We start from the raw sequence: 27,842 nt of genomic DNA on the forward strand, positions 1-27,842 counted from the left end.
TTTTAACCCCAAAATTGTTTAGGATAATGTAATAAATAATTTAAATGTTTCTACAGGGTTTTCCAATAAGAGGTGTTATTTTGATATTCAATCGTAAAAGATCAATGGTTTCGTTGCTTGTGTGGCACGTAGCGCCGTCTTGTTGAAAGTAAACGTTATCCAGATCAATACCATCCAATTCCGGCCATAAAAAATCATTAATCATCTCTCGATAGCGCAATCCATTCACCGTAACTGTTGCTCCAGCCTCATTTTCGAAAAAGTAAGGTCCAATGACTCCGCCGGACCATAAACCGCACCAAACAGTCACACGTTGAGAATAGAGAGGCTTTTCAACAATAACTCTTGGGTTTTCCGAGCCCCAGATGCGACAATTTTGCTTGTTGACGAAGCCACTGAGGTGGAAATGGGCCTCATCACTCAAGATGATTTGCATTTGATTCACTCAAGTGAATTTTAATAATTTCAATGCCTTGTTAAAGCGTGTATCGTTCCATTTATATTAATGGCGTAGTTTCTACTTGTCAAATTTCAAAAAATGACAGCTTCAAAAGTAACATCTACCGAAATAGCTGGTATATAAAATAACACCTCTTATTAGAAAACCCTGTATTACACCATTATATACCAATGTTTTTTTCATTTAAAATAAAATTCTATGTAAATTATAAAAAATAACAGGAATACTAAGAAAAAAATCGCTTCACAACCGTTACACGCCGTTTTTTATACGCATTGTATAAAGACTATAAAAATTTAGATTCGAGTTGGTACTAGTAAAAAATTTCTTTAACTGGGCTCCAAAAGAACTGGCAACGAAGACTGACTGAAGACTTTTTAAGACTGTCACTTGAAATTTACCTTTGACTACTTTTTTACTGTGTGACTGTACCGCATGAACCTATTAAGAATTCTAAGTGATGTTTTTTAATAACATAAATGGTTTATACAGGGTGTATCGGCACTAACCCGACAAACTTTAACCAGCTATTCCTTAGCACATTTGGAGTAAAAAGTGTTATGGGCACTTTGCTGTCCGGTAGCATTTTTAAAATTAAAAACAAAAAAATTTAAAATTTCCACACTACATCACTGTGATTGGCATTGCGTTTCGTGTTCAACAGCTGTTATAAGCAAGTATGTCAAAAAGCGTCTTCGCTCTTTCGCACACAATAAATAATAATAGTTAAAAATGAGACGAATGGTGCTGTGCCATTTCGTTGTGATTGTAAGTGTGCGCCAATATAGGTACACACGTGCATTATTCAACGGAATTCAAATAAAATATTTGCCAGATGGGTTTTCAAACTTTGACAAAGGATAAAACAGTGGTGACATGTGGTGAAAATATGAATGATAAATTTTTTATTAAAAAAAAACGTTACCGGACAGCAAAGTGCACATAAGATTTTTTACTCCAAATATGCTAAGGAATAGCTGGTTAAAGTTTGTCGGGTACGTGCCGATACACCCTGTATATGTGAAGGAAAATATAAATCATAGAAATCAATGTTTATACCGCTCTAACAATGAATTCAAAATCTAATTTTTTTGGGAATTATTATAATATTTTTATATTGTATAAACGAGTTAAAAAGTGGGGTTGACAGTTTTCTCACAGATTCTCTAAAATAAATGTGTTTTCAAAATTTCGCCTACACAATTTTTCGACATTTGGAGTAAAAATGTCTTTTTTTTCAAATTTGAAATTAAAATATTCCAATTTATAAATATCAAATTATATTTCGAATAAAAAATTCTAAAAGGTAATTAATTATATCTAGTTTCTTAAAATGGTATTGGATAATAATGGAAGAAATATATAGCACATTTAAAATACCATATTAAGAAATTTCAAGTTTATACAACAGATAAACAACCTTTGGCTGTGTAAACAATGTAGTATATATCTTTCCATGAACTATTTCATGTTAGTTTCTATATTAGTAATTTTTTCACATAAACGGTCAGTTTATCGATTGAATAACATTTTCTTCACTTTTTTTTAATAAGGCTATAGTGGCGGTTCTTCCCTTAGGTCAATTGGTGTTTGACCCCCAAAAATTAAAAGACAACAATAATAATAAATTATTTGCATCAAAACAACTTATTTGAAATGTAGCGCGAAACAGCAGAGCTGCGAGTGGCAGCGAGTGACATCTGTTGTCTCTAATAAAAGCTTTCATTCACAAGTACATACGATTTGCTGGGTCAATTTAAAGAATGTCCCCACTATGGCATTTTCTGTCCCTAGGCGCACCATAGAATAAACGAGACGACTATGTCTTTCGTCAGAGTAAAAATTAGGTCCCGAAGAAAGCTTAGGGACGCTTAGGTCATTGCCGTGAGTAAGACAGCACGATGAATATTATATATTTTAAAGAGATGGTGAAATAAACATGTCAGTTTTTAATTTTACACGCTTGTGGTGTATGGAACATTGGTTGTTTATCAATTGCTTCGCACCCAGTATCTTTGGATACTACAGACGGGCGTTTCAAACTCTTATTTTATTTACTTTAATGTTGTGCACAACTATATTAAAACGTAATCTCTTAAAAATAATTTGCCGTAAGTACATGGATTGTGTGGTTATTTCCAATTTACTATATTAAAATAATATGTACTTAGAGTCGCGGACTTACAAATTGATATATATAATAATGTATGGGCATTTTTCACAATATTAAATAAAGACGCCTGGATCCCTAGAGCCGCCTCTGGCTGTGAATGTTTTATGTACATTTACAATAAGTTAACATAATGTTTTATAATTTAAAAAGTTTTTTTTGTTTTTTCTATTCAAAAATAATCAAGCGGTCACATATAAAGTATTGCGAGCTACACGGTGAACATAAAGTGGCGTGCAAATGTATAATAATCGCCACAATTAAAAGTTTTAGGTTGCAGAAAAAATATTACAACAAAAATAACTTGTTGAAGAAATTACAATCCCAAAGTGTTAAATGCAAATTATGAATACATTTTCATGAAAAACATTAATTAGTTTTTAAAAGTAAATATCAGGAATGTTACGGTGACGCTGGCGTCAACTTAACATTTGAAACATTTCGTCAACCGGAAGGTTAACAAAAAAAGTTTTGAAAATGTCAAACTCACGGCACATAAAAATGTACAAGTAGTACGAGATTACTGCTTCTCTTTCAAATACTAGGAAATATAAAGATCATAGTTCATTTGCACAATAAATATGTACCATCAATACATAAGCATTTTTATTTTTTCTTAAGTAAATTTACAAATAAGGCGTACTTCATTTAAATTCTAGCTCTTTCTCTCGCTCCTCATCCTCTCCAATTTTAACATCTTATAGGCCTCTATGGCTTCCCTCTGCGACTGCTCGATCTTCTTCCTGACGTTCTGTGGGAGATCTTTCCGTTTACCCTTCAGGTCAATGACACCCTCGGTTTTCTTGGGATACGTGGTTATGTTGGCCTTGGGACTTTTAGCTTGAGGTTTGTTTTGGCCGCCCTTTTCAAAAAGTTTGTTCAGCAGCAGGTCTTTTCTTGCAGGCTGGCGAGTAATACAGATAAAATATTTAATACAAAGCTCAAAACAACAAAAGGACAACGGTACAAAAAAAAAACACATGATTAATTTAAACCATATAACAATAAATTTCTACACATCGTATCATATTATACCAATTCTTTCTGTCTTTACATAGTTGATGGCAAAATACATGCCCCTTGCGCTAAGGTCTCAACATGTGAGACAGGACTGTAGTTTTTTTTTACACCTACAGTATAAGTATTTCAAAAGCTGTTCTGTGCTGCAGTATCGTGTGCATATGCACATGATCCCTCAATTACTGTATTAACTCTTGGGAGTACAATACATGATGCTTGTATACTTAATTAATTATACGGGGTGGCGCAGATGGATCGGGTGGTTTTAAAATACTTGTCAAACTGTCAATTTTAAAGGTATTGGATTGAAATAAAGTGCAAAACGTGTAGTTATAATGGAAATTTATTAACAAACAATTGGAAAAGTTAGTTTTTAAAAATTACATCCATCAAATGCCCTCCTTCTCGAGCGACGCATTCTTGGAGTCGGTCCTTAACGTTCCGCATTGCCCGCTCAAGCACATCACCAGGAATTAATGTGATTTCGTTGTGAATTGCTGCCTTCAACTCCTGAATGGTCCGGGGTTTTTTCACGTACACCCTTGCTTTTAAATAGCCCCACAAGAAGAAGTCACATACCGTGAGGTCCGGTGAGCGAGGGGGCCAATGGAGATCTCCATTACGGGAAATCAAACGGCCAGGGAAAAGAGCGCGCACAGCTTGCATTGATATCCTAGCGGTATGTGCAGTTGCCCCGTCTTGTTGGAACCACATATTGTCCATATCGTAATTGTTCTCTTCAAGTTGTGGGAGAAGAAATTCTTCAATCATGTTCACATAACGCTGCGAATTAACAGTAACCGCCTGCTCCCTTTCATTTTCAAAAAAGTAAGGCCCAATTATCCCTACCTTAGAAACCCCACACCAAACCGTCACTTTGTGACTATGGAGAGGCCGTTGGTGTAGGTCTCTTGGGTTAGTGTCGGCCCAGTAACGGCAATTTTGCTTGTTGACGTAGCCGTTAATGTGAAAGTGAGCCTCGTCAGACATCATGATAATCAGGTTTTCATCTTCCAATAACTCCAACATCCGTTGGCTAGACTGAAGCCTTTGAAGATGGTCTGTTGGGAGAATCTTCTGGACCACCATGATTTTATAGGGGTGGAATTTCAGTTCTTTGTTAAGAATCCTTTGAAGGCTTCGATGTGACATTCCAAGAGCTTGAGCACGATGTCTCGTTGATCGACGTGGGCTCGTAATGACATCGCGTCTCACACGCTCCACGTTCTGAGGCGTTCTTATTTTTCGAGGTCCCGACGTCCATTTTGGAGCACATGAACCAGTAGTGCGGAAATTATGCACCCAACTCAATATCGTATCTCGCTTAGGAACACTACCTCGAGTTGGGATGTTGAAACGCTTGCGAAAGGCACGCGTCACAGCAACAATTGACTCGTTATTGCGTATAAACTCTTCCACTGCGAAAACACGATGCTCAACGGACCACATAGCCATCGCGATTGACTGCCAGTCTGCAACTGAAACTTCCCGTCCCCCCCACCACAGCACGAAGACCGCCGAACACCTGGCTCCCCCACTCCAGACGTACAGTCCACTTCATAACCACCCGATACCCGGAATTCAGGAGTTGAAGGCAGCAATTCACAACGAAATCACATTAATTCCTGGTGATGTGCTTGAGCGGGCAATGCGGAACGTTAAGGACCGACTCCAAGAATGCGTCGCTCGAGAAGGAGGGCATTTGATGGATGTAATTTTTAAAAACTAGCTTTACCAATTGTTTGTTAATAAACTTCCATTGTAACTACACGTTTTGCACTTTATTTCAATCCAATACCTTTAAAATTGACAGTTTGACAAGTATTTTAAAACCACCCGATCCATCTGCGCCACCCAGTATAAAATAAGAGAAAATTAATTATATAAAATAAGAGAAAAAAATATATTATTTGCGAGCAAATAACACAGCGCACCAATTTTGTGTCAACGGCCATAATTTGTTTTTAAATAAGCCAAGCCTCTATAATGTTCGTTTCATATTATTATTTTTCTATTGTTCAATAAGAGCATAGACAAAATAAATTTCAGTAGTTAATAATAAATAGTAAAGTTCAATAATTGAAAATCGCATTCATTATTCTTATTTTTATGTGAAACCGCACAAGAGTCCCAACTGCTCCCAACTGTCTGTTGAAAGTGAGACTACAGCATCCCCAATTAGCGTATGTAGTGAGGCTGAAGGTAGTGGGGAGGGTAAGGAGATGGGAGAGGAAGACGGGAAGTGACCGGCAATTCAGATCTGGTCACCAAACATGGAAAAAACCGTTTCAAGCAATGTTTCAATTCTAAATGGTGGTCTTACACCAGGGCGATGCTAAGAGTATCTTAAACCGTGAAACGTGCAGCAGATATACTACATATTATTTTAAATGATTAAATTATAAATAACACAAATTAATCCATTAAAATTTACTTGCACATGTGGGAGTGCACATGCTTGCTAGTCAAAGCCTTACCCTTAGTACATAATAATAATGACATCATTCTATCATTTCTTGATGATTACAATGCACAGTATATTATTTACAATATTCATTCAACGCTTTCGTGGAAACAAAGATGAAAACAAAAATAAGGGAAAAAAAAGAGTTGAAACTAATACGTATATTATTTGTAATACTGAAGATACATACTCTAGGGACGCCGGTGGATTTTTCAGCTTTTCTTGGCTTAATGTTCAATGTAGGCGGTTCGTGAACTATTTCTCCAAATTTTATGTCATCCTTTTGCACTATGTATTGCTTGTCCAATTCCTTTTCCTAGAAAAAATAAATAGATTTACATTAGTTTTTTTTTAATATTAACTCTACACAGTAGATGTCATGTTATCTCAGGGGATTCTGTGTGGGGGTCTTTTTGAGGAGAGGAAGGAGTGAACATGGATCTTGAAGACTTGAAGAGACCCATGTTGAAGGAGGGAGGAAACATGGAGGCCGGCAAATCCTTCCACAGCCGAGCTGTTGAACTCAAGAATGAGTGATAGAAGTGACCGGTTCTTTCCGAGGTTATTGATAAAGTGATCGTAAATAAAATTATTGTATTCAAAATGATCGTAAGCAAAATGATCGTAACCAAATAATAGTGTCTGTGTGTAATGTCAAAGTAAAAGATTTCTTATAATTTATGTGCAATCATTTATTTTGGGAAATAATGTACAGTTTACGATCAAATGGTAATTTACGATCAAATGCGCTTTCGATCTTTTGAGTATGATCTTTTTGCTCACGATCATTTGATTAGGATCAAAATGTCAGTTACCGCAGTATAAATGTTGTTTATTCCATTATTTTTATTTTCTAGACACAAATAGACCTATGTATATAATACCTTTTACTATTTTTGTTACATTGAACATCAAAACGAAGAATTATAGAGTAAATCAAATTTGGTGTTGTTTATGTGAGGGGTGACAGGGCCGGTTCTGAGCCAAACCGCACCTGGCGCTAGTAATACCTCATGGGCAATATATTAGGCGTTAAATATTATCAGCACCTTGGCTCCTAGTCATATCGGCGCCCGGAGCGGACTGCTTCAATTGCGCTTGCACAGGGCCGGCCCTGAGGGATGTTCTCTTAAGTTTTATTTTTACTCTTAGTTTCTTTTCACATTTTTACCAATGTATTTTTTTTAAAGTTATTGTTATTTTTTGAGTATTTACAATAGTTCACTTAAACAAACAACTTGTAAAATATACTGTAAAAGCCCACTAAGCCGTGTAATAAATAAATCCAAAACATTTGGGTAAGGCACACTGTAGGAATAATTTTAAGAACCACTAATACTGAATTACCATTTTTTTAAAGTTGTTTTTTATACGAGTAGTTAAGCGCACTTGAAGTGAAATGACACTAAACTGCGCTATATAAATGCCATGTTATTATTATACTATTATTAAGTGTGAGGGAATTTTAATGCATTCTGGTGCAGCATAAAACGATATTGACATGGACATTATCAATTTAATATTATGAGGTTGCCAGATTAGAACTACTGAAGTTGATTAGAAAGATAAATGACCCTGCAAGCTAATTTTAAGTTAATTTATATGTATATATATTTTTTTAAAGAGATGAACAAACATTCCCGGATACGAATAACCTGACAATTTTTGAAAATCTCCTACTACCACCACAGTAAGCGGAAAATGTTGCTTGTGTTGCGATGAAGGACTTAGCCAGCCGAGGAAGTAACACACGACGCTTGGGTGGGACCCAAACGCGATGCCAATCAGCCACTGACCGGTCATTTAGAAAGATGAATGATCTTACAAGGTTGGAAGTTCTAAATTTGATTATAAAGAGAAATGATCCTACAAGATTGGAGGTTCTGGATTGTGATTAGAAAGATAAATTATCCTACAATAATAGCGTTGTAATCTGAATATGTGTTAATAAATAAGGAGATTTTTTTGATTCTACAAAATTTATTCTGTGAAAGTATTAATCATACCTCTTTTAATTTGTCTTTCTTCAGTTTTTCTTTTTGCGTTCTTTTCTGTGACTTGGTAAGGAAAACTTCTCCCTGTTTGGCAAGGGGTCGGCGTTTTTTACCCTTTTTATGGATGAAAATAGGATATCCGTCTTCATTCATTTTCTTCTCCTGAAACAAAACAACAAAAAATCATCAGAGACTAACAATAGAGTGCAACAAACTTCAAATCCTTTCACAATATCTACCATTCCTTCACAACGATACATCCATCAAAGTAAAATATGATTTAATTATTTTTTGAGGTTTAGGTCTTTTTGATTTCTCGAGGTAGTGGTCAACTTTTTGTCTCAAAACTTCCCGAGCTGTCCGGACATCATAAGTGGAAGGGGTCTTGTCAAAAAGATAACCCTCGTGAACGGTGCTGTCATCAGCGTAGCAATGAATTGGTGCACATTCAACAAATCGAAAGCACAGATCCTTGTGGCACCCCAGCATTAATTTGGTCCAGAGAGGAAGAAGAGCAGTCAACTACGGTTTGGATTGTTCTTCCTTTGAGAAAGTCCGCAATCCAACTATGCAGTGTTGGATAGATCCTATACGAAGGTAACTTCCCGACAAGCGCCCGGTGCCAGGCCCTATCAAAGGCTTTGGAGATATCCAACCTGACGGTTTGAGTTTCTCCAAAACGTTCCAAGTACCACCCCCTCGATTATGCATCACATATCCAAGCAGATCACCACAATATCGGTTTTGTCGAAATCCATATTACAGATTGCTTAGGATGTTGTTATTCTCGAGGTATGTGAGCAACCCTTTCCAATACTTTAAAATTATGGAAGTGATGGCTATGGGGCGGTAATTGGAAGGATCAGAGCGGTACCCCTTCTTAGGGATTGGGTGGATGATCACCATTTTCCAAAGATCTGGCACCTTTCCACTTTTGAGTGAGTTCAAATAATTTTGAGAGCACTGGAGTTAATTCTGCAGAACACCTCTTAAGGACCAGGGCAGGGATTCCCTCTGGCCCGCTGGCTTTGTTGTGTGAATTTTAGGTATACATAAACTTTTGGGTTTTCTTGGGTTGTTTTGGTGTAAATAATGAGTATTTCATGCACTAGTGTGCAAATTCATCAAGCTACTGCTGTACAAAAAGCCAGTAACCTCTCAGAGTTCAGGTTATCGTAAATATAATAATTAGGGGCAACTGCTGTACCTGTGGACGGTTTTACCTATGGACACTATGCATATTTCACAAACTGTACAACCTTAAATTACAAAAAAAATATTAACATATAGTAATTTTGTTATATGGCAACACTGACTAACGGCCATTTCTCTTCTGTCCCAACTTGGAAAGCGCAGCAAAATACAATATTTTTTTAATAAAAAGTTAGTTAATTACCATATTGAAACGGTTTTTCCTATTATCCGAATCACAAATTTCGTTATGTATTTAGTTTTACTTGAAAAATAACATATCATATACCCATTGACGATATTTAAACCTTCTTAGTAGATTATTTTAGCCATTATAACAATTTTAGCTTATAATGTCAAAATTGTACCTGTGGACAACACGATGATTGTACCTGTGGACTGTCCACAGTTACAATCAATATATCTTTTAAAGTTTAAGAATTTATTTTGTTTCTATTTCAAGTGCATATATAGTTATATAGTGCGTGTATGTACATTCCCTAAAGCACCATCCAGGAAGACAGAAAAACGAGGAAGAAAACCTGGTAGGACTAGAATACTGACAGACACTCCCGAAAAAAATGAGATAATTAACGCATCTTTAAAAAGAAATCACAACAAAATAAAGGCTAATGTAAGGGTAGGAAAAAATAAAGCTTAAAGGGTTCAAAAGGTCCCAGCATCAAAGATAAAACATTAATTGATTTAGAAAAGCCCAGCACCAGCAATATTAAAATAATAAGCGATGTTACGCTTGTTATATGCACAGTTTGTAGACAATATGAAAACAAAATTAACATCCTGACATTTATTTATTTATTTATTTTATTTTAAATGCACATTTACAGTTATACATAACCAATAATAAACATACATTTTATGACATGTAACTTATGGCAAGGTTATTATCACTCTAAGTGTGTTTCACTCTAAGTGCACACAGAGAGAATTCTTCAGATTCAGCTGACGAGAATTCTTTCATATGCCAGAGATTCTATATACTATCTGAAGATACTGATGGAGATCAGGATAGTATTGATTCGGAAGAGTTATACAGAGCTGCGTGGGATGCTAATAAATAAGACTATTTAACGGAATGCACACCATTAAAATGTTATTATTATTACTTGTTAAGTTAAGACGGTTTCTTTCTTATATTTCTTTATTTTTTGTTTATTTATATTATTACTGTCCACAAGCACAAACGCGTCCACAGGTACAATGATGTGTGTCCATAGGTACATTGGGTAGTTGTACCTATGGACAAATATGCCGTTTTTTTATAAATGTTAATAACTCGACACTGAAGTGGTTAAAATAAATTATTAATAGTAATTATTGTGTCTTAACTCTTTCTTTTCCAAATAAAAAAATAATCTAATTAAAATGTTATACCCAAAAAATTAAAAATATTGTTTTATTGAAAAATCGGGATTTTGTCCACAGGTACAGCAGTTGCCCCTACGTATTGATATGACAAATTTTTGAGTTTTAATGTCGTTTACTAAAACAACAATAAAAAAAGAAATATCATCCAGACATCCAAATTGATAGAATTGCCCTCACTTAAAATTTGGGTATCATTTCGACGAGCTGGAGGCAAGTCATGATATGACCATATTTTTGGCATCAGGAGGGTTCAAAAAAACTTTGAATAAACTATCACATCAGTTGTACGTTGACCGTAGAAGGGCGCACCTTGATATAACTAGACCCTGCGCAGAAAAGTAAAGTTCTCTAAAGTAAGGCAATGGTTTTCAGCGCAATCCACTGTGGGACTCTTTTGTGCAGGATGTGAACGATTATTTTTAACCAAACCTCCTAGCGTAGCGACGCTAAAAATGAGTGAGAGGGGAAAATTATAACAGCTAACATCTAACTAAATAGTGAAACAAAATACTTAATTTTGGAAACAAGGACAAACTTATGTTTACTCGATTAGGGATTTATTGACAAATCACGGTAAGGGAGATGGCCACGCCACATCCCGCTCCACGCAACTCGATTTGTTTCCCTTTCCATTTATCCATCTATCACTTTGGAAGTCTGTGATATCAATTCTTATTTTTCTAGTAATCTTCTAATCAATAATAAATAGTAAAGAAGTAAAAAAAATTGCAGCCACAACAAGTAACAAGTAAAATCATGCAATGTTTTTAATATTGTGCCTCTGCGTGTAAAATTGTTATCTTTTCTAAGCTTAAACTTTAAAACTGGGTTTATCTGAAGTGACCAGCCGGGTAAGCATGTTTACTGAATCTGTTTGTAAATAATTAGATAGAGCCTAGGAAGTCATATTTGTACAGAACCATTGAGATAATTTTTATTATTATTAGGTTGTTATTTTAATTGAGCATGGTGTTATTGTGTGTCGAAGGCATAAACCTACTTTTGGTTCCAGAGCCGTTTCATTTTGGACATCATCAAAGCCCTTCTCACTCTTCAAGGACCTCATGGCGTCGTTGATTCTCATATTGAAACTCTTGTTAGATTCGCCAGCAATCTTTTTTAATTTATTAACAGGATTAGTTGATGGGTTGTTGGCGGGAGCTGAAAATACAGACAAAACTTTGGGATATTTTTAGCTGATTGAATTATGATTACAATAGAAGTAAGAGGACCATAGAATAAGGACTCATCTTATTGCTGAAATACCAGGTGTTAAATCTTTCAATTTTTCCTTGTACATGTGCGTTATTCGTTACACTGGACAGTGACTGTTCATAGATAGATCAAAAATGTTAGATATTTGTACTTCCAATACTCATTCATTGTATTCCAATATTCACTGCAATAATGTTATTTACCGATTTTTTTAAATTATTTAACTTTAAAAAACAATGCAGCTATCTTTAAATTATTCACCGAATTGAAACAAATGGGGAAAAGCTAAATACGGGCAACCAAATCTTCAGGTGAACAATTAACATAAAAAATGTATAAAAATAAAGTAAATACCACATACCATGCTTTTTGACGACCTTAGTTAATCCCTTTTGTGCTTTTTCTGGTTTCTTTTTTCTTTCAGGGTCTCTAATAAGACCATTTCTGTCTTTGTTTTTCCAACTCAACAGGCGAGTCAAAGTTTTTGGTACAGGTTGGTCGTCGAGATCGGTGGGAGTCTTGTTGATTTTGACTTTTAAACTAAAATTGTAAAAAATATAATGTTTGAAACGTCATTGTGATTAATGAATGGGGTATATTTAATGGGAAGCATTGTGTTTATCATTAGTTCACGTAATTCTGCAGGATTATGAAGAAAAAACAGTAATAATATTCAGAGGTTATGATTCGTAAATAGCATAGGGTAAGTCGATTCTTTATTAAAATACCTGGCTAATCTTTTAGCATGTTGTGCATAAGGGTCCTTGATACCCCTATGTTTTTTTCCGGGTATTTTTCGCCCCATTTTGTAATTAATATAAACAGAGTCAAAAACAAAATAAAAACTGTCAAACTACCACGTTAAATGATCACTAGTGTTGCCACACAAAACAAATTTTTGCCGGCATTTTTTGCCAATAATGGCTTAATAAAGCCTAATGGATCATTCACACTTCTATGAATAATATCTGTAATTTTTTTAAATATCATCGTTTGTACTTTCGATTTGAAAGTGAGTGTTTTAAATTAATTTGTGACAGACCACGCTATGAGCGCGCTATATTTTCGTGACATCGCTCAACATACAATCCCAGTGGTAGTGTATGGCGAGCGATATGCTGAAATAAACCAAGTCATGAGCGTATAGCGTAATGTGTCGTCTATATCAAGGCTGCCCAACCCCAGGCCCGCGGGCCATAATGTGGCCCGCGAACGAATTATAAGTGGCCCGCGTGAACCATTTTCAAAAAACCCGCCAATCCGCCAATTTGAAAAAGTGTCGCGGGCCCGCGGTAAAACAAACAATGCCGCTTGCGCGCGGTCACCAGTGTTGCCAACGAAGGCGATTTATCGCTATTTGGGCTACTCAGAACGAGAATCAGCGACGAAAAAATCTAACCTGTTGAACTTACTTTTTAAACAAAAATACACCGGTTTTGATATAGTATTTTTTGCGTCCGAAATGGAATCTTGTAGCCACCCCCCCCCCCCCCATGGAATTCGAAAAATTGTTGTGGGGAATCACATATGATGTTTTTTTGGGTGCGCGGAATTTTTTTTCAGCGAAGTTACGTAACAACCCCCCCCCCCATGGAAATAGGAACCGTCGGGTATTCAGTGGCCCGCCAGTGATTCAAAATCGTCAATTTGGCCCAACTGTTAAAAAGGTTGGGCAGCCTTGGTCTATATGAAACACAGGACAATTCCCTTACCTGGATTATTATAAACAGCTCATGATTTTCAGGAAGTTAATATAAATTAAGATTTGAGAGAACATTATTCATTTCACGGCGTAGTCTTAACTTGATTCGACTTGTCACTTTATTTTCTTATATTATATCTGCCTTATGTCTTTGCTTTCACGTACCTTTGTCTAATCCTGTATTTTTCATTTTATTGTATTCGTGTTATTATTTTGTAATTTGGACGATGTCCGTTTATAAATAAATAAATAAATTTAACCTGATAATCTAGATGCTGCACAATAAATTTAAAAAAATATTATTTTTTACATGGTAACATTTTGACAAGCTGAAAACTTACTTTTCCCGACTTTATTATCTGAATGTTGCCTTGCCGCTTATGCGTTGGTATGATTGGCCTCCGAGTGTAGCCGCAAGGCATTCGAGTTGTGTGTGTTTACAAATACAGTCAAATACATATCCAAAAGAAAACATAACAAGCAGCCGTATACGTACACGGTGTACATAACAAGTCTGCGGGAGTGTGAGTTATGTTTTGACACAAGAGAATATCCGTTTCCTATTCGTCAGCTGTTCGTTCGATAGGCTCGCAGGCAGTCGCAAAGCGAAGTTCGCAACATCAAGGTCGTTCTTTGTGTCAAATATTCTTTAATTTCTGCCCGAGTGTTTGGAAAAGTGTATAATACTCTCAAGTGTCTGTGATATAATATAGTGTTGTAAATATAGTTTTAAAAGTCAATGTGGTAAACACAGTGTCCAAAAACGTTCTTAAATCGTCCTAATGAACCTAGCCAGCCAATCCTCTGAGGGCGCAAATGCAGGAGGGTGTTTTGTAAATTTTAATCAAGATTGCACGTAAGTCTACCAAAACTATAGTATCATCGTATTCATGTATCTTTGTTGCCTTTCGCAACTAGGACATCGCGACTTGTAAAACAAAGGTTTTTTTTTTAAATTATGCATGAACAATAATACAAAGGATTTATGGATAATTATATCGTAAATAGAAGCGAGTATATCTAGAAACAATGTAATTGCTAGCCGTTTTTCTAAATCAAATACTGCAAAAAAATTGGTTTTCCCCTACTTGTCACTTGGACGTTTACCTATATTAGTAAACAAAGATGGCGGCGTCAAGATTTTTTGTTATTATTTACGTTTTCTCAATCCAAAGGCCAGTGTTTATTTTCAGTGCCTACTTTCATCGGATCGGGCAGTTGTTTGCGCTCCTGAAACATAAGTTTCCATCGTTTTATTGAGGACATTATTGTTTAGTTGAGCTAATCTGACGCAATCTCTTCCAATCAATTCGCACGGTTTTTGTGACGTAAACGCGCCCAGACGTCAAGGCTAGGCTAGCTCGGAGATTTCGATAATATATTTTTTATTATTGTCGTAACACAACAAAAATAAAACCTCGTTTAATTTATCGTCGCTTTTATGCCTACTATGGCTTGAAACAAGCCTTTTATTCCCGATTGGCCTCTTTTTGATTTTATATTTACATTGACTTTATAATATTTCTTGTTTACCTTTCGGGTGTTTATTGTTTTATCAGGGTTTATTATTTTGTCAGGTTGGATTCTGGAGGATAATTTTTTCAATCGTCATTGGTTAGAAGATATAACTTTTGTTATTAGTATTTATTGTGAATACAAATCCATAATTAACTTTAGAATTCACTTAGACAAAGTTATTATTTATCAGTTGATTTTGCCGTTTTTATACTGAATTTCCTTTTATTACGGTTCTGCTGTTCAAATCATTGAGACATAATTTCATCGCGCCGATAAGATTATAAAATAAAACAATAAAAAAACTACACCAAAAAATAACATTGTCTTTGCTGTAAAATATTGCGAAATTTTCAGGTTTTTCCCTTCATTTTTTCCCAATATTTAATTTTTAAGGAAACCCAAAAAGGCACTGCCTATGCGTGGATAAAATACAAATAAAATCAGAATAGAAATAAACTTTTTAAACAAAATAAAATAAAACATCAAGCAAGTTATAATGAAAATTTTAAAGTATAATAATGTAATATTGTTGTTTAAAATTCAATTAGTGAAAATGAAACACGAAGGTTGAAATGTTTTTTTTTTGCATTTTCTGATGACCATATTTCAGTTGTTTTTATAATACAGGGTGTATCGGCAAGTACCCGACAAACTTTAACCAGCTATTCCTTAGCACATTTGGAGTAAAAAATGTTATGGGCGCTTTGCTGTCAGGTAACATTTTTTTCCATTAAAAACAAAAAAATAAATAAAAAAATCCACACTCCGTCACTGTCATTTGCATTGTTTCTCGAGTTCAACAGCTGTTATTAGCAAGTGTGTCAAAAAGTGTCCTCGCTCTTTCGTACACACTAAATAATAATAGTTAAAAATGAGATGAATGGTGCCGTGCCATTTCGTTGTGATTGTAAAAGCGCGCCAACGTAGGTACGTACGTACATTATTCAACGAAACTCGAACAAAATATTGCCAGACGGGTTTTCAAACTTTGACAAAGGATAAAACATTGGTGACATGTGGTAAAAATATGAATAATAATTTTTTTATTTAAAAAAAAAAATTTACCAGACAGCAAAGTGCCCATAACATTTTTTACTCCAAATGTGCCAAGGAATAGCTGGTTAAAGTTTGTCGGGTACGTGCCGATACACCCTGTATACAAGTTGCTATCGGGTACATCATTTGTAAGTAGGTATAATGAAAGACCGGCCTTTAAATCTGTAAATAACAATAAAAATGCCCAATCCGACCATCCCCCATCCCATTGTAAGTAGGTATAATGAAAGACCGGCCTTTAAATCTGTAAATAACAATAAAAATGCTCACTAATTCCCCAAATTGCCTACAAGATTTCAAAATGTCAACGTTTCAGCATTATTCTTATTTTAAATAATTATTTCTATATTGATTAAAAGATAATGTCATCGATCCAACATTGTTCTTATTTTAAATACCTATTCCTATATTGCTTACAAGATTTCATAGAGCCATCGATTCAGCATTATTCTTATTTTAAATACCTATTCCTATATTGCTTACAAGATTTCATAATGTTATCGATTCAACATTGTTCTTATTTCAAATATCCTTCTACGACCTAGAAGATTTAATAATGACATGTTATCGATACCAAATCGTTCTTATTTTGAAGATTAATACATTTTCCCATAATTCCATAACAAAGCGTAATCTGTACACAATTGGGTATGATTTGAGATTTTCACTGCCAAAAGTATTATAGTGATTTGTTTTGGGGGTATTATGCCGTGTTGCGCTAACTCCTTATTTAGCCAACGTTTCGGACAGCATTACAGTGTCCATCATCAAAACAACTCACTATAATACTGTACACAATTGTTACGCAAAGTGCATTCATAAGAAGTCAGATAAATAAAATTTAATACATATAATTTATGCTAATGTAATTACGACATAATATTATAGGAAATTCGTATGCAAGCTCTGCAACATTAAACATTACCTTCACCATATTACGTAGGTACATGTGGATATTATTTGTTGTTATTATCGATCAGATGGGAAAACTGAATGGATAATATTATTAAAAAAATTTCATTGTAAGCATGTAGTTAGGTACCTACTTCTAATTAGTGTTATTAGTTATCAATTATAATCATAATAAGATAATCATCCTTATAACAGTAACGGTATAATGTAAATTAAATACCATTGAAGAATACTAACTAATGAATGAATACTTTCAAACCTAAACGAAACAGAACAAGATACATAAAAAAGTAAACAGTCACAACTAGGAATGGACAGCAGGATCTCGCCTTACCGCGACTTTAAGTCTTAACCACTTTACCATTGGGACCTAGTTATTAAACGTCATATTTGTCGATCTCACATTTCAACTTCAGGATTAACAATGTTATTATTATGCAACTATTTCTTCCCACATTTTTGGCAGCTAAATTAATTATTCATAAACTAGGCAGGTATTATCTTTAATCACCTTTATTTTTTTAACGTTACAATCACTCTAGAGTCATAAATAACTTAGACCTAGAATATAACCATATTATAACGTCACTCCTTCTGATTCTCGCTTTATTATTTTTTATTTCGCATGACGTCAACTCTTCGTTGTTAAATATCATCAGCTTCCCGACTTTATAATACAATAAATAACCAAAACAGCACGAAATAATGATACATCGCTTCATCTCATACAATCTTTTCTCGAGGGCACCCTGAAAAGATGAATCGAGTGTCTCAGTTCGGAAATTGCGTTCGAATTTCAAATTATAATTGGTTGAATTTTTCTTTTATATATTCAATAATATAATTGAATATATAAAAAGGAAACATTCAAATAGAGTTTTAAAAATCAAACTTCATAACGGGTTGGTTCGAATTCCTGCTAAAATGCGAATTAAATACAGTTTTCATAAAATGAAAAAAAAGGTCTCCTGGTTTTTTAACATGTTTTAAAACTAGGACACATACAATAAACGTCATCGTATTGATTGGAAAAAAAATCTTATTAATACTAAACTTTTATTGACTGCCAGATCTTTTTTTTGAGATATAAATGTAGCAAAAGATTCTTAGAGGCATGAATTCTTTACTCCAATCAAACACTATTCATGATGGGTAACATCCTTTCACAAGGAACTAAACACTTCATAACGCTTTGATTCAGTATGAGCTCTCTTTTTTATCTCAACTCTTTTTTTTTGTCCCAAAATTTAATTTAAAAAGTACACATTGAAATGGCTTTCGCTGTGTTCAGTGACCAGATTTGATCTCAGGTTCTTCCCAACCTTCTCTGTCATCTCCCTCATCTCGTTCAACATCACAACACAATGGTTTTTAAACCGGGGCAATAAAAAAATGAGACTATGTAAATTTACCAATTCCTAATCAAACTGGACCTATTGTAAATCTACCAATTCCTGATCGAACGGGATGTTTTGTAGACCAACTAATTCATTAATCAAATGGGACTTATTGTAATCCAACCAATTCATTTAAACAAGATGTATTGTAAATCTAAAAAGTTCTGACCAAACGGTGCGTGTTGTAAATCTACGAATTTGTGATCAATCGGGACATAGATATTGTAATTAATCTACTAATTCCTGATCAAGCGGGGTGTATTGTAAATCTACCAATTCCTTACAAACGGGTCGTATTGTAAATCTACCAAAACCTGGCAAAATAATAATAATTCTTATATGCTTGCCAACGACTAGCGTTGTTTTTTGTCAGGTAAACGAATCAATAAATCAGTATGTACCTATGTCCAATAATATATTGTTAGTGCATACACTGCAGCCGCAGTGTCTAAGGCGGCAGCAATAGCGGCCATATGTTCCAATGATGCGTGACTCGTTCTGCCATTATTATAATAATTGCATTACCTCGGCTCGCCTCGCACACTGCACTGCGCATGCGGTATTATTGTATTATCGCACTAACTTGTGACAGGTGTACGTCACTACACGGGCCGATCTGCACTCAATAGTCTCGATACTCGACACATCCACAGCTGAGAGGAATTTTATTCAAGATTTAAGAAAATGTTGCCTTATCAGAAAATATTGATTAATTCTTGATGAATTGATTCTTTCATTCGATACGCAATATACAATATTATTTGCAACAGCAAAATATTGGTTATATTTTGATTTTATATTCTCTTGGCTAACCGTATGGTGTTTTAGTTTGTCTTGATTAGACAACGTTCGGACAGTCCTGATAAAGGACACTGTAAAGTTCTCCGAACACAGACCCAAAAGCCAAAGGACATAACAAAAACTTAATATTATTTTTTAATGATAAACTAATGTTTATAAGACAAGATTTTTATGCATAGCACAAAGGATAATAAATTATTATAAGCAATAATTAGTCAATAAAATATCAGTACAAATTTTCAATTTTTTATTGATATTACAGGCGACTGACTATGTGCTATGCATAAAAACCTTGTCTTATAAAAATTAGTTTATCATTAAAAAATAATAATATTTGACAAGTCAAAATATTTCACCAACAAATGTAGATATAATATGTCTCGACGCCATCTAGTGAGAACTTTAGCATTAACAAAGCCTTTCCTACAAAAATCTAGTTGGTTAATCAGGTGAAAAATATATAATAAGCAGTAATTGTTGATTGAAGTACTAGTACATATTGAATTATTTGGCGTGTTGGAAATAAACTGACGTAGCTTGGTAGTAGAAGTAGAAGGTGCGGGTTCAATTCCCGTCGGCGGCATTTATTTTTACTCGGGAGATATTTTCAATGTGTATTGATATTACAGGCGACTGTTTATGGTTTATAATAATTTATTAAAAACTTATTATAATTATAATTTATTAGAACGTGTATGCATGGCGGTGTCTGCTTAACGTAATGGTTTACGCACACACACACCAAGGTGTTTACGCATAGTCGATGTGAGTTAACGCGTTCGCTCAGAGCAAAAATATGCTGGATGCTGTAATATTTCTTTATTTCATGGCCCTGCAGCTTTAATTTTATTCAATTCAATTTATTCATGATCATGATATTGATTGCTGAGTTTGGTGGATCTTATAAGCGCGTAAGGGCTTTACAGCAATTGGTAGGTATTGTATAAAGAAATAATATATACAAATATTTTTGTAATGTATGCATTTACCGGTACATTGGATATTCGAAATCTAAAAATACGTACAAATAATATATTGTGTAAAAAGACAAATGATAATCATGCTCAGTAATAAATTAGTAATTAATCACAATATTGAAAACTTCATCTCTTTTGTCCCTATTGTTTTAAGTCTCGCGATATGCTCAAGATAAGGAAATGAAACCCTTGCAACACGTTGCAAGATCAGTTCAATAAACAATTATTATTGTGGCTCTAATCAGTAAATCCTCATTGGAGGAACAAACAATAGAATTCTTCTCCGATGCTTTGTCTTTTCAATTAATTGAGGTTTTATCACACTCAATGATAACAAATGCCGTTGCATAATTGTGTAAATGAAACAATGTTTTTTTTAAATCACCTGTCAACAAATGAGTATTTACATCATCACTGACGATTCGTGATACACTTTTTTTCCGTCCTTCTTAGTTTTCGTAATATTTTTGTGTCTTTCTGTCTTATTAAAAAAATACTCATGTTGGTAATAGTTTTCCTCATTTACGTGTCTTTTCGCAGTTGTTTAAGGCGATGCCATACGTAGTAATGCAAAATCATGTGTTTTTGGTTTGAAAATTTGGTCGCCTAGAAGTGTTGCAGATGCTTTAGTTAAATACTGCGAGTAGAATACATCCTGGCCTTTGAAATAATCGAGTATTTTTTAGATAAGTCTTTTTACAAGCCCAGAAAAAATAATGTATAAGGCCTATGAAAACTGCTTTAAAGTTCAAAATCTCTTCTTACGAACCCATTTTCGGTTATGGTTTTATTGTATAATGTGGCGAATTAAGTTATTTATAAAATGATCCAAAAACATTTAAATATTTGTGCCTGAACATCCACAGAATAAAATAAAAGGCACTTTTTGGCCATGTTTTTTTCTTCCATAAATCAAAACAGATGGATGGTGTTCAGCGGGAATTTAAACCTTATCGCCATCTGCGTAAGGTGTGTTATTGATAGCGGCCCGATTCAAAATATTACACGACGTAGTGCATCGCCTTACGTCCATACATACCGTTTCGTAACTGGGATAAACTAAAATAAATTTTGAATAAAATTTTAAGCCAACTTCTTCGTACGGGTGAAGAAACGAGAATGCTAAGAAGGAATTAAAAACAACTGCGAATCTTTGTCTAGCCCCTGAGAGTTACTAAAAGTCTTGCCATTGTTTCCGTGCTAAAATGGAGATGTTTTTCAGTCGTTTTTACTGGCTCTAAAAACACGCAAGGTGCTTTTTTACTCTCATTGTGAACAAGGGCAAAACTGTTAATGTACTTTTTTACAGGGTGACTAGTGGTTGATGCGAAATGTTCGAGCACCGCTTACAAGCAAGCAAGTTAATTTGATCAATTTTCTACAGGTTTTGTAAGACAGCATCTAAAAATATAGGACAGGTCAATCGGTGAACCATCATAATATAATTTAACTATAGAACCTACGTAGATCTTACCAAATTTTTGTAATTTTCCTAGTATTATATTTTTCCATCTTGCATGTTGGAGTGTCTAGTTTCCACTTTATTTCGTTTTGACATTGTTTTTGTTTAAGAGGAAGCTACAAGCCAAAAATGTGTATATTCTTGGCATACCTCATATTGTACGTAATAGGCATTAAAATTGCTTGGCAAACGGATTTCAAGCACAAAACTGGTTTTTATTTATTTTGTAAATAATTTTATAAGAAAGCAAAAAAGTTAATTAAGTGAAACTGTCACAGATAATCAATCTTAGGTATAAATAAGGTATTTTTAAAGAGCTGTTTCCTTCACGCGTTCATACATTTCTATTAAAAAAATTATTAGTTTACATTTATATATTTTTATTGAGTAATTTATTTTTTTAATTGTATTCTACTCAAGCAAAACGATAGGAAACCCTTCAATTTATCTAAAGCATATTTTTGGTATTCATAATGTATACCAAATCGTTATAAAGATTAATCAAAATAGTGATTTAGCATTAAGTTTCGCCAATATATTGGTTCAAATATTGTTACAATATGCTGTCGAAATTACCCATCTGTTTATACATCTAGCACATATTTTTTCTCTCTTTTTGAAATATTTTGTGTTTGTATGTAGTATTACTTTATGTTTGTGATTACTCTATGTTTGCTTCACTCAAATGTAAATTGTTAACCTCCATACAGGCTTAGTCCTATTGAGGTTGATCTTTACGAGAAACATCATGATTTATGCATAGTGAGATGCAATAATTATAAAAAAATCACCCTGCGTATGTTTGTGCTCACAAAACTCGAAAAGCAGTCGACTGATATCGCTGAAAATGTCAAAGTTTGTTATTATTAGTGCGAGGAGTGTTCAGAGGGTGGTTTTAATGGTAGTAGAAGTTGGGGACGCCCGAGGAATACTTAACTCAACATCTCTGCACTGGAATGAGATACAGAGTAGAATTAAAGTCGATGTAATGTAGTTTTTAACAGTAACATTGTGGTATACAGTAGTGTATGGTGGAAAAAGTCGGAGAAAGGTATTAGCAATAGCGAACCATTGCGGGGCCCATTAGTAAATTTACAAGTCTTAACGTACTCGGTCTCAGTACGAGACAGACTGTTTGGTATGCATTGTTTTGGCTTCTGTGAAATACAACTTCTTGGGAATATCTCAGATTCTTGGAAGTACATAGGTATTTCTAGCCTAGGTTCTTTTGTGTCTGGTTTCAATGTATCCTTACTTGTACCTTGTGTCTCAGCCAGGTAAAAATAATAGGTCATTATCCCTTTAAAGTGGGTGATAGAACTGACTTGAACATAAAACCGATGTGCCCAGTGCTCACCGCGACCAAGTGCCCCGTATTTTATACCTGACACTGAAGTTACCTCTTATTTGCCCATATATCTATCTGCCAGTTGTTGTTATCTGCGAAAAGGGGTCCACACTAGCGACTAGAACGGGGACGGCACAGCTGATTATTTCTGTAATAATGGCATGCAAGGTTAACTGGTCACCAGTCGCTACTCGCTGCTATGGAACCGTACTAACACTGTCACATTAGAGTTGGGTGCGTCATATTCTCCGCGCTCAGCAAAAAACAGATGGGCGTTTATGACGCGTTGTTGTCAAGTTTATTTTAATAATTGCTATTATATTATGCTTATGGTCCATCTCTTCTAACTTTTATACGCTTATACAGATTGCAAGCCATCTTATGTGTTGTCTTTTAATGAACGTGATTAGGTTTTAGCTAGTGTGCAATCGAATAATTGGAACAGTCATTGGTTTGACTTAAAACTTTTCAAATATTTCAAAGGTAATTCAGGAGGGATGTGCGCATTGCTACACATTTCTTTATACGGATTCGTGGATGGCTTGAAAACTCGGTCATCATGGAGAGCATTCATTTCTATATTCCCGATGGTTATCTACGTCACCAACAACATAGACAGATATTTTATCTCCCGGCCTGTAGAACTAACTTGCCAATGGTCATGCCTGTGGGAAGAGCCATCTTGTTGTTGAACAGAATCAATTCGGATATCGACATTTTTAGCATCAATGAAGCTTCCTTTAAAAGGCAAGCTGTATTATTACTGGTATAGTTGATATACACACTGTTAATATTAATCTAAGAATTCTTATTACAAAAATATTTTACAAACGCATTGAAATTAACAATTTTGTAATGTTTTTGAAATTAATAAACAGAATTATAATTGAAACATACCCAGCAAATAGATATGTTGCCATAGACCCACTGCCTTTTCGCAGTTGGAACTTTTGTGGGGTGTTTACAGAAAAAAATAACTTATTATCAAAATTTTATATTTTTTCCAAGCTGTGTTTTTTAGAGAGATGATATTGGAATCTTGAAAGGAGTTCTCGAAGAATTGGTTAGTATTCGTAAACACGAATTTCTGTTTTCGAATACGCTGTTAATTATCGTTATAGGATTCAACTATAAACTACAGTTTGTGCGTTGTATTCAGAATTAATGTATGCTCAAAGTGGTTTATGATGCTGTAGTTGGTGAAGAGACTAGTCCAATTATTTTTCAATAAACATTTTTTTTGTTGTTGCGTTGTACTTCTGTCTCTACACATGTCAAGCCTCGCAGATTGTTTGATAGATCAGTTTGTATTAGTTTATCTAAAGGTCATGTTTGCTAACGAGAGACAATATACTCGTATCAATTAGATGGAATTAACTGTTTTGTCTAATGTCACGCTCGTAGCTACTGATAATAATTATTTTTTTATGTATTTATATCTAAATAAACAAAACAAAATCATAGTAAAATCGAAAAACAAAATCAAAAAGAAAATATAAGACATAATAAAACACAACCTCACAAAACAATGTCAAAATGAAATAAAGTGGAAACTAGGCACTCCACCATGCAAGATGGAAAAATATAATACTAGGAAAATTACAAAACAGAGCTACGTAGTTTCTATAGTTAAATTATGTTATATTTGATATTCTTCTTTCTGAAATAAATTGGGTAATGACTTGTTTATATTTGGTGAATGGTGTGTTGAATACATCAACAACATCTTTATAGTCATTACCCAAATTTTGTATATTATGTTCAGAAGTATAACATTTAACTGCTATCGTAGCTTGAGTATTGATTATCGTGTAACAATTTGGGAGGCGGGTATCGATACCGCCGCCCGGGAACTATTCATTGGATAACCAAAACGTCTGCCGCAAGTCACCCCAAGTGGTTCGCTACGTTTGGTGACTTGGCAGGGGTGCCCGGGTTCATCGGGTGAGGTGTGTTCAGTATGCACCTGCCCACCAGCTGCGTGGCGTGCCAGATCGGGAGAGGTTGGTTTGGGGAGACCTCTTGACCGCTTCAACTGATGTCTCTCGACTCATCGCCTTGCGCCGCAGTGGACCTGGACACACTGAGCCCTAGATTTCTACCCACCCCTCATACCTTTTCCTTCCCAGCACCTCCTATCTTTCCCTTCCTTAAAAAGACCCACCACACAGCATCCTCAAAGATGATATAGGCTACGAGAGAAATTATTTTCCAAACCAAGCCTATACCCCCGCAACGGTTTATTTTTACCTCGGCTTGAAAGACATCCCCTTAAAAAACTAACAAAATTCACTGCAATTTCTTTCGGTTTTCTTTTCCCTTCTTTTGTTAAATATACCGCGTCTCCGTTTTCTCTATTTCCTCACAAACATTTATTTTTAGCAGTCTTCCTTCAAACCATTTTAATTAGTGTTTTCCTCCCTGTGGTCTCATTTCTCAACTCCCCAAGTTATTTACTCTAACAAGTGTATGATACGGGAAAGGTAATATTATTAGTGTAGCTCCTTTTGGTTTTATAAATTTCTCACTGAAATACCTACCTACATTTAGTTGAATCTACTTAGGTACTTGTGGGAGATTTTTCAAATGTTCTCAGGTTATTCGTAACCCGAGAATGTTCGTCTTTCTTAAAAAGTAAAGATATATTTTTTTAATAACCGCAGTAAACGGAAGATGTTGCTTGTGTCGTGATGGAGGACTAACCAGTCGAGATATTGAACTAACAACGCCTGGGTGGGACACAATTTGGATGTCAACTCAGCCACTGACCGGCCCTGTTCGTGTTAGGCGTGAGAAAGTTCCCTGATTATTTTTCTAGCCAGTGAAAGCGCTCAGCATGAGCAAACATACATAATCAATATTATTAAATGATGTAATTTCAAAAACAAGTAATTATTATATTTTCAGTACCTACCTACACTATATATAATGAATTGATGCCGCCGTTCTTACAATACTTGGTGGTGTAATCGGGCATTTTTTAAACTTTATAAACTACTAGCTGTTCCCCGCCACGCGTTGCTGTAGCTGTCTTTTTGTGCAAATAGAAAACAATACCGCCTGTTGATTTTACGTCCAACAGAGGGCGGTATTTAAAAAAAAGTTTTTGCTTGTTACTATGTAATACATGTATACAAAAACATACGCGTATTCTAATGCAACTTTGTGTCAAAATTTCAAAGCAAAAGGTGAAGAACTTTCCGAGATTTAACATTTTGAACAAACGAAAATTTTTATTTAAATAGATTCCTATGTAAAAGCCCCTAAAAAAGGCCTTAAAAATAAATATGGTCACGGAATGGAACCTACGGATTCTATACCAGAAATGATAATTATGGTTTTTTTTTTAAGTTAGTAGAAATTTACGTAAATACATAGTATATTTTCATTATCGCTAAATTAAACTTACACGCCTAAAATTATTTATGTGATCAGACTTTGTTTCATTGAATGTAGAAATGGGACACGGTAAAAACACACTACATTTTGTATTTTCGCATGATAGAAAAAAATAAAAATAAAACTTTTATGAAATATGGACGCCCGGTCGTATTTGACCCTCTAACGCCGGAGGGGTTAACTGACTAAATAAAGTAAATTGTTAAATGTATATATTTTTCCAAAATTCCATAATACGTAACAATGAAAAATTCAATAAATATCGTAGGACATGACAAAAAAGCAATGTGCAAACTTTGGCGAAAGTGCCCAATTATCGGCTTTTATTTTTAGTATAGCATAAACGAATCATTGTAAAGCATGGACGTACAATTGTAAAAGCAATAATAATTAGCAAATAAATATTTTACACACTAGTGAGTTTGCTTTTTGCTACAGTTCACTTGAAAAATATCTCCACTTCCTCCTATCATGCAGATGGTATTTATGCAGAATCCTATATTAAACCAGGATTACAAGTATTGAAAGGTCACCGTTTACACGTTAAATACGCTATAAGCGGTACTGCAAATCAATATCATTGATAATGTATATCGCATTAAAGAATCCCGATGTGAACAAATATAAGTAGGGAAAGGATAAGTAATCGAAGTAAACCGAAGACCTTGCGCAGAAAAATACCACAATGGCTGCGCTGTTAATCGTAGCGAACTTTAATTTCGGCTTATTACGATCCCTTACCGTACCAGCGGGACGACGCACAGTGGGCTGAAAATCGCCTTTCGTAGACATAGAGACTTGAATTTTCAAGGGTATTTTTTTTTGCTAGAAATGGATTCTGCTGATCATTACTGTGCTATAAAATTTCATATGAAGCAATTGCGTGTACAAATTAAGGAATTATCATTTTTATAAGAAAAAATTGTATGGCACTGACATTAAAAATGAAGTATTAAAATGAATCATCAACATTAAAAAGTTTTTTTTTCAACTTTGAGGGTTTAAAAAAAAATCTCAATTCATTTGTACACGCAATTGCTTCATATGAAATTTTATAGCATAGTAATGATCAGCAGAATCCATTTCTAGCCAAAAAAAATACCCTTGAAAATTCAAGTCTCTATGTCTATGATAGGCGATTTTAAGCCCACTGTGCACAGTGTTTTGGCCTGCAGTGTAAATAATATATTGTAAACTAGACAAAGCATACTCATATGTAAAGCATTTAAGCATTAAAATGAATCATCAACATAAAAAAGTTTTTTTTTTCAACTTAAGGATTTAAAAAAAAAATCGCACGTTGCGCCACAATACGAAGTATGTCAAAAAATTACAAATAAATTGTAGTATATCTGTGTGTAAGGATA

General features: G+C 34.6%; 2 protein-coding genes across 5 annotated transcripts in view; one reads left to right on the forward strand and one right to left on the reverse strand.

Annotated features, from left to right (window-relative positions):
- Positions 1 to 3,205: 3,205 nt before the first annotated feature.
- LOC149419527 (coiled-coil domain-containing protein 137) lies at positions 3,206 to 12,775 on the reverse strand. Of its 2 annotated transcripts, none has more exons than XM_089637870.1 (6): positions 12,632 to 12,775; positions 12,265 to 12,443; positions 11,689 to 11,867; positions 8,121 to 8,270; positions 6,305 to 6,430; positions 3,206 to 3,534 (listed from the first exon to the last, which is right to left on the reverse strand). In XM_089637870.1, exons 1-6 carry the CDS (start codon positions 12,706 to 12,708, stop codon positions 3,286 to 3,288), a joined length of 960 nt encoding a protein of 319 aa, XP_089493996.1. In that variant the 5' UTR covers positions 12,709 to 12,775; the 3' UTR covers positions 3,206 to 3,285. The 2 variants fall into 2 exon arrangements, with proteins under 2 accessions (XP_089493996.1, XP_089493997.1); XM_089637871.1 differs by having other exon boundaries at positions 3,211 to 3,534; positions 11,689 to 11,849.
- Positions 12,776 to 14,159: 1,384 nt separating this feature from the next.
- Atg18a (Autophagy-related 18a) overlaps positions 14,160 to 27,842 on the forward strand; it is a 93,514-nt gene continuing 79,831 nt past the window's right edge. For all 3 annotated transcript variants that reach the window (XM_089638354.1, XM_089638356.1, XM_089638357.1), the window contains exon 1: positions 14,160 to 14,461. In XM_089638354.1, coding sequence (XP_089494480.1) covers positions 14,388 to 14,461 — 74 coding nt within the window. In that variant the 5' untranslated portion in view covers positions 14,160 to 14,387. The remainder of the gene's footprint in view (positions 14,462 to 27,842) is intronic.

The sequence above is a fragment of the Hesperophylax consimilis genome, chromosome 12 (assembly GCF_061612785.1).
Source record: "Hesperophylax consimilis isolate HC1 chromosome 12, BYU_Hcon_1.0, whole genome shotgun sequence".
In the NCBI taxonomy this organism is placed as follows: domain Eukaryota; kingdom Metazoa; phylum Arthropoda; class Insecta; order Trichoptera; family Limnephilidae; genus Hesperophylax; species Hesperophylax consimilis.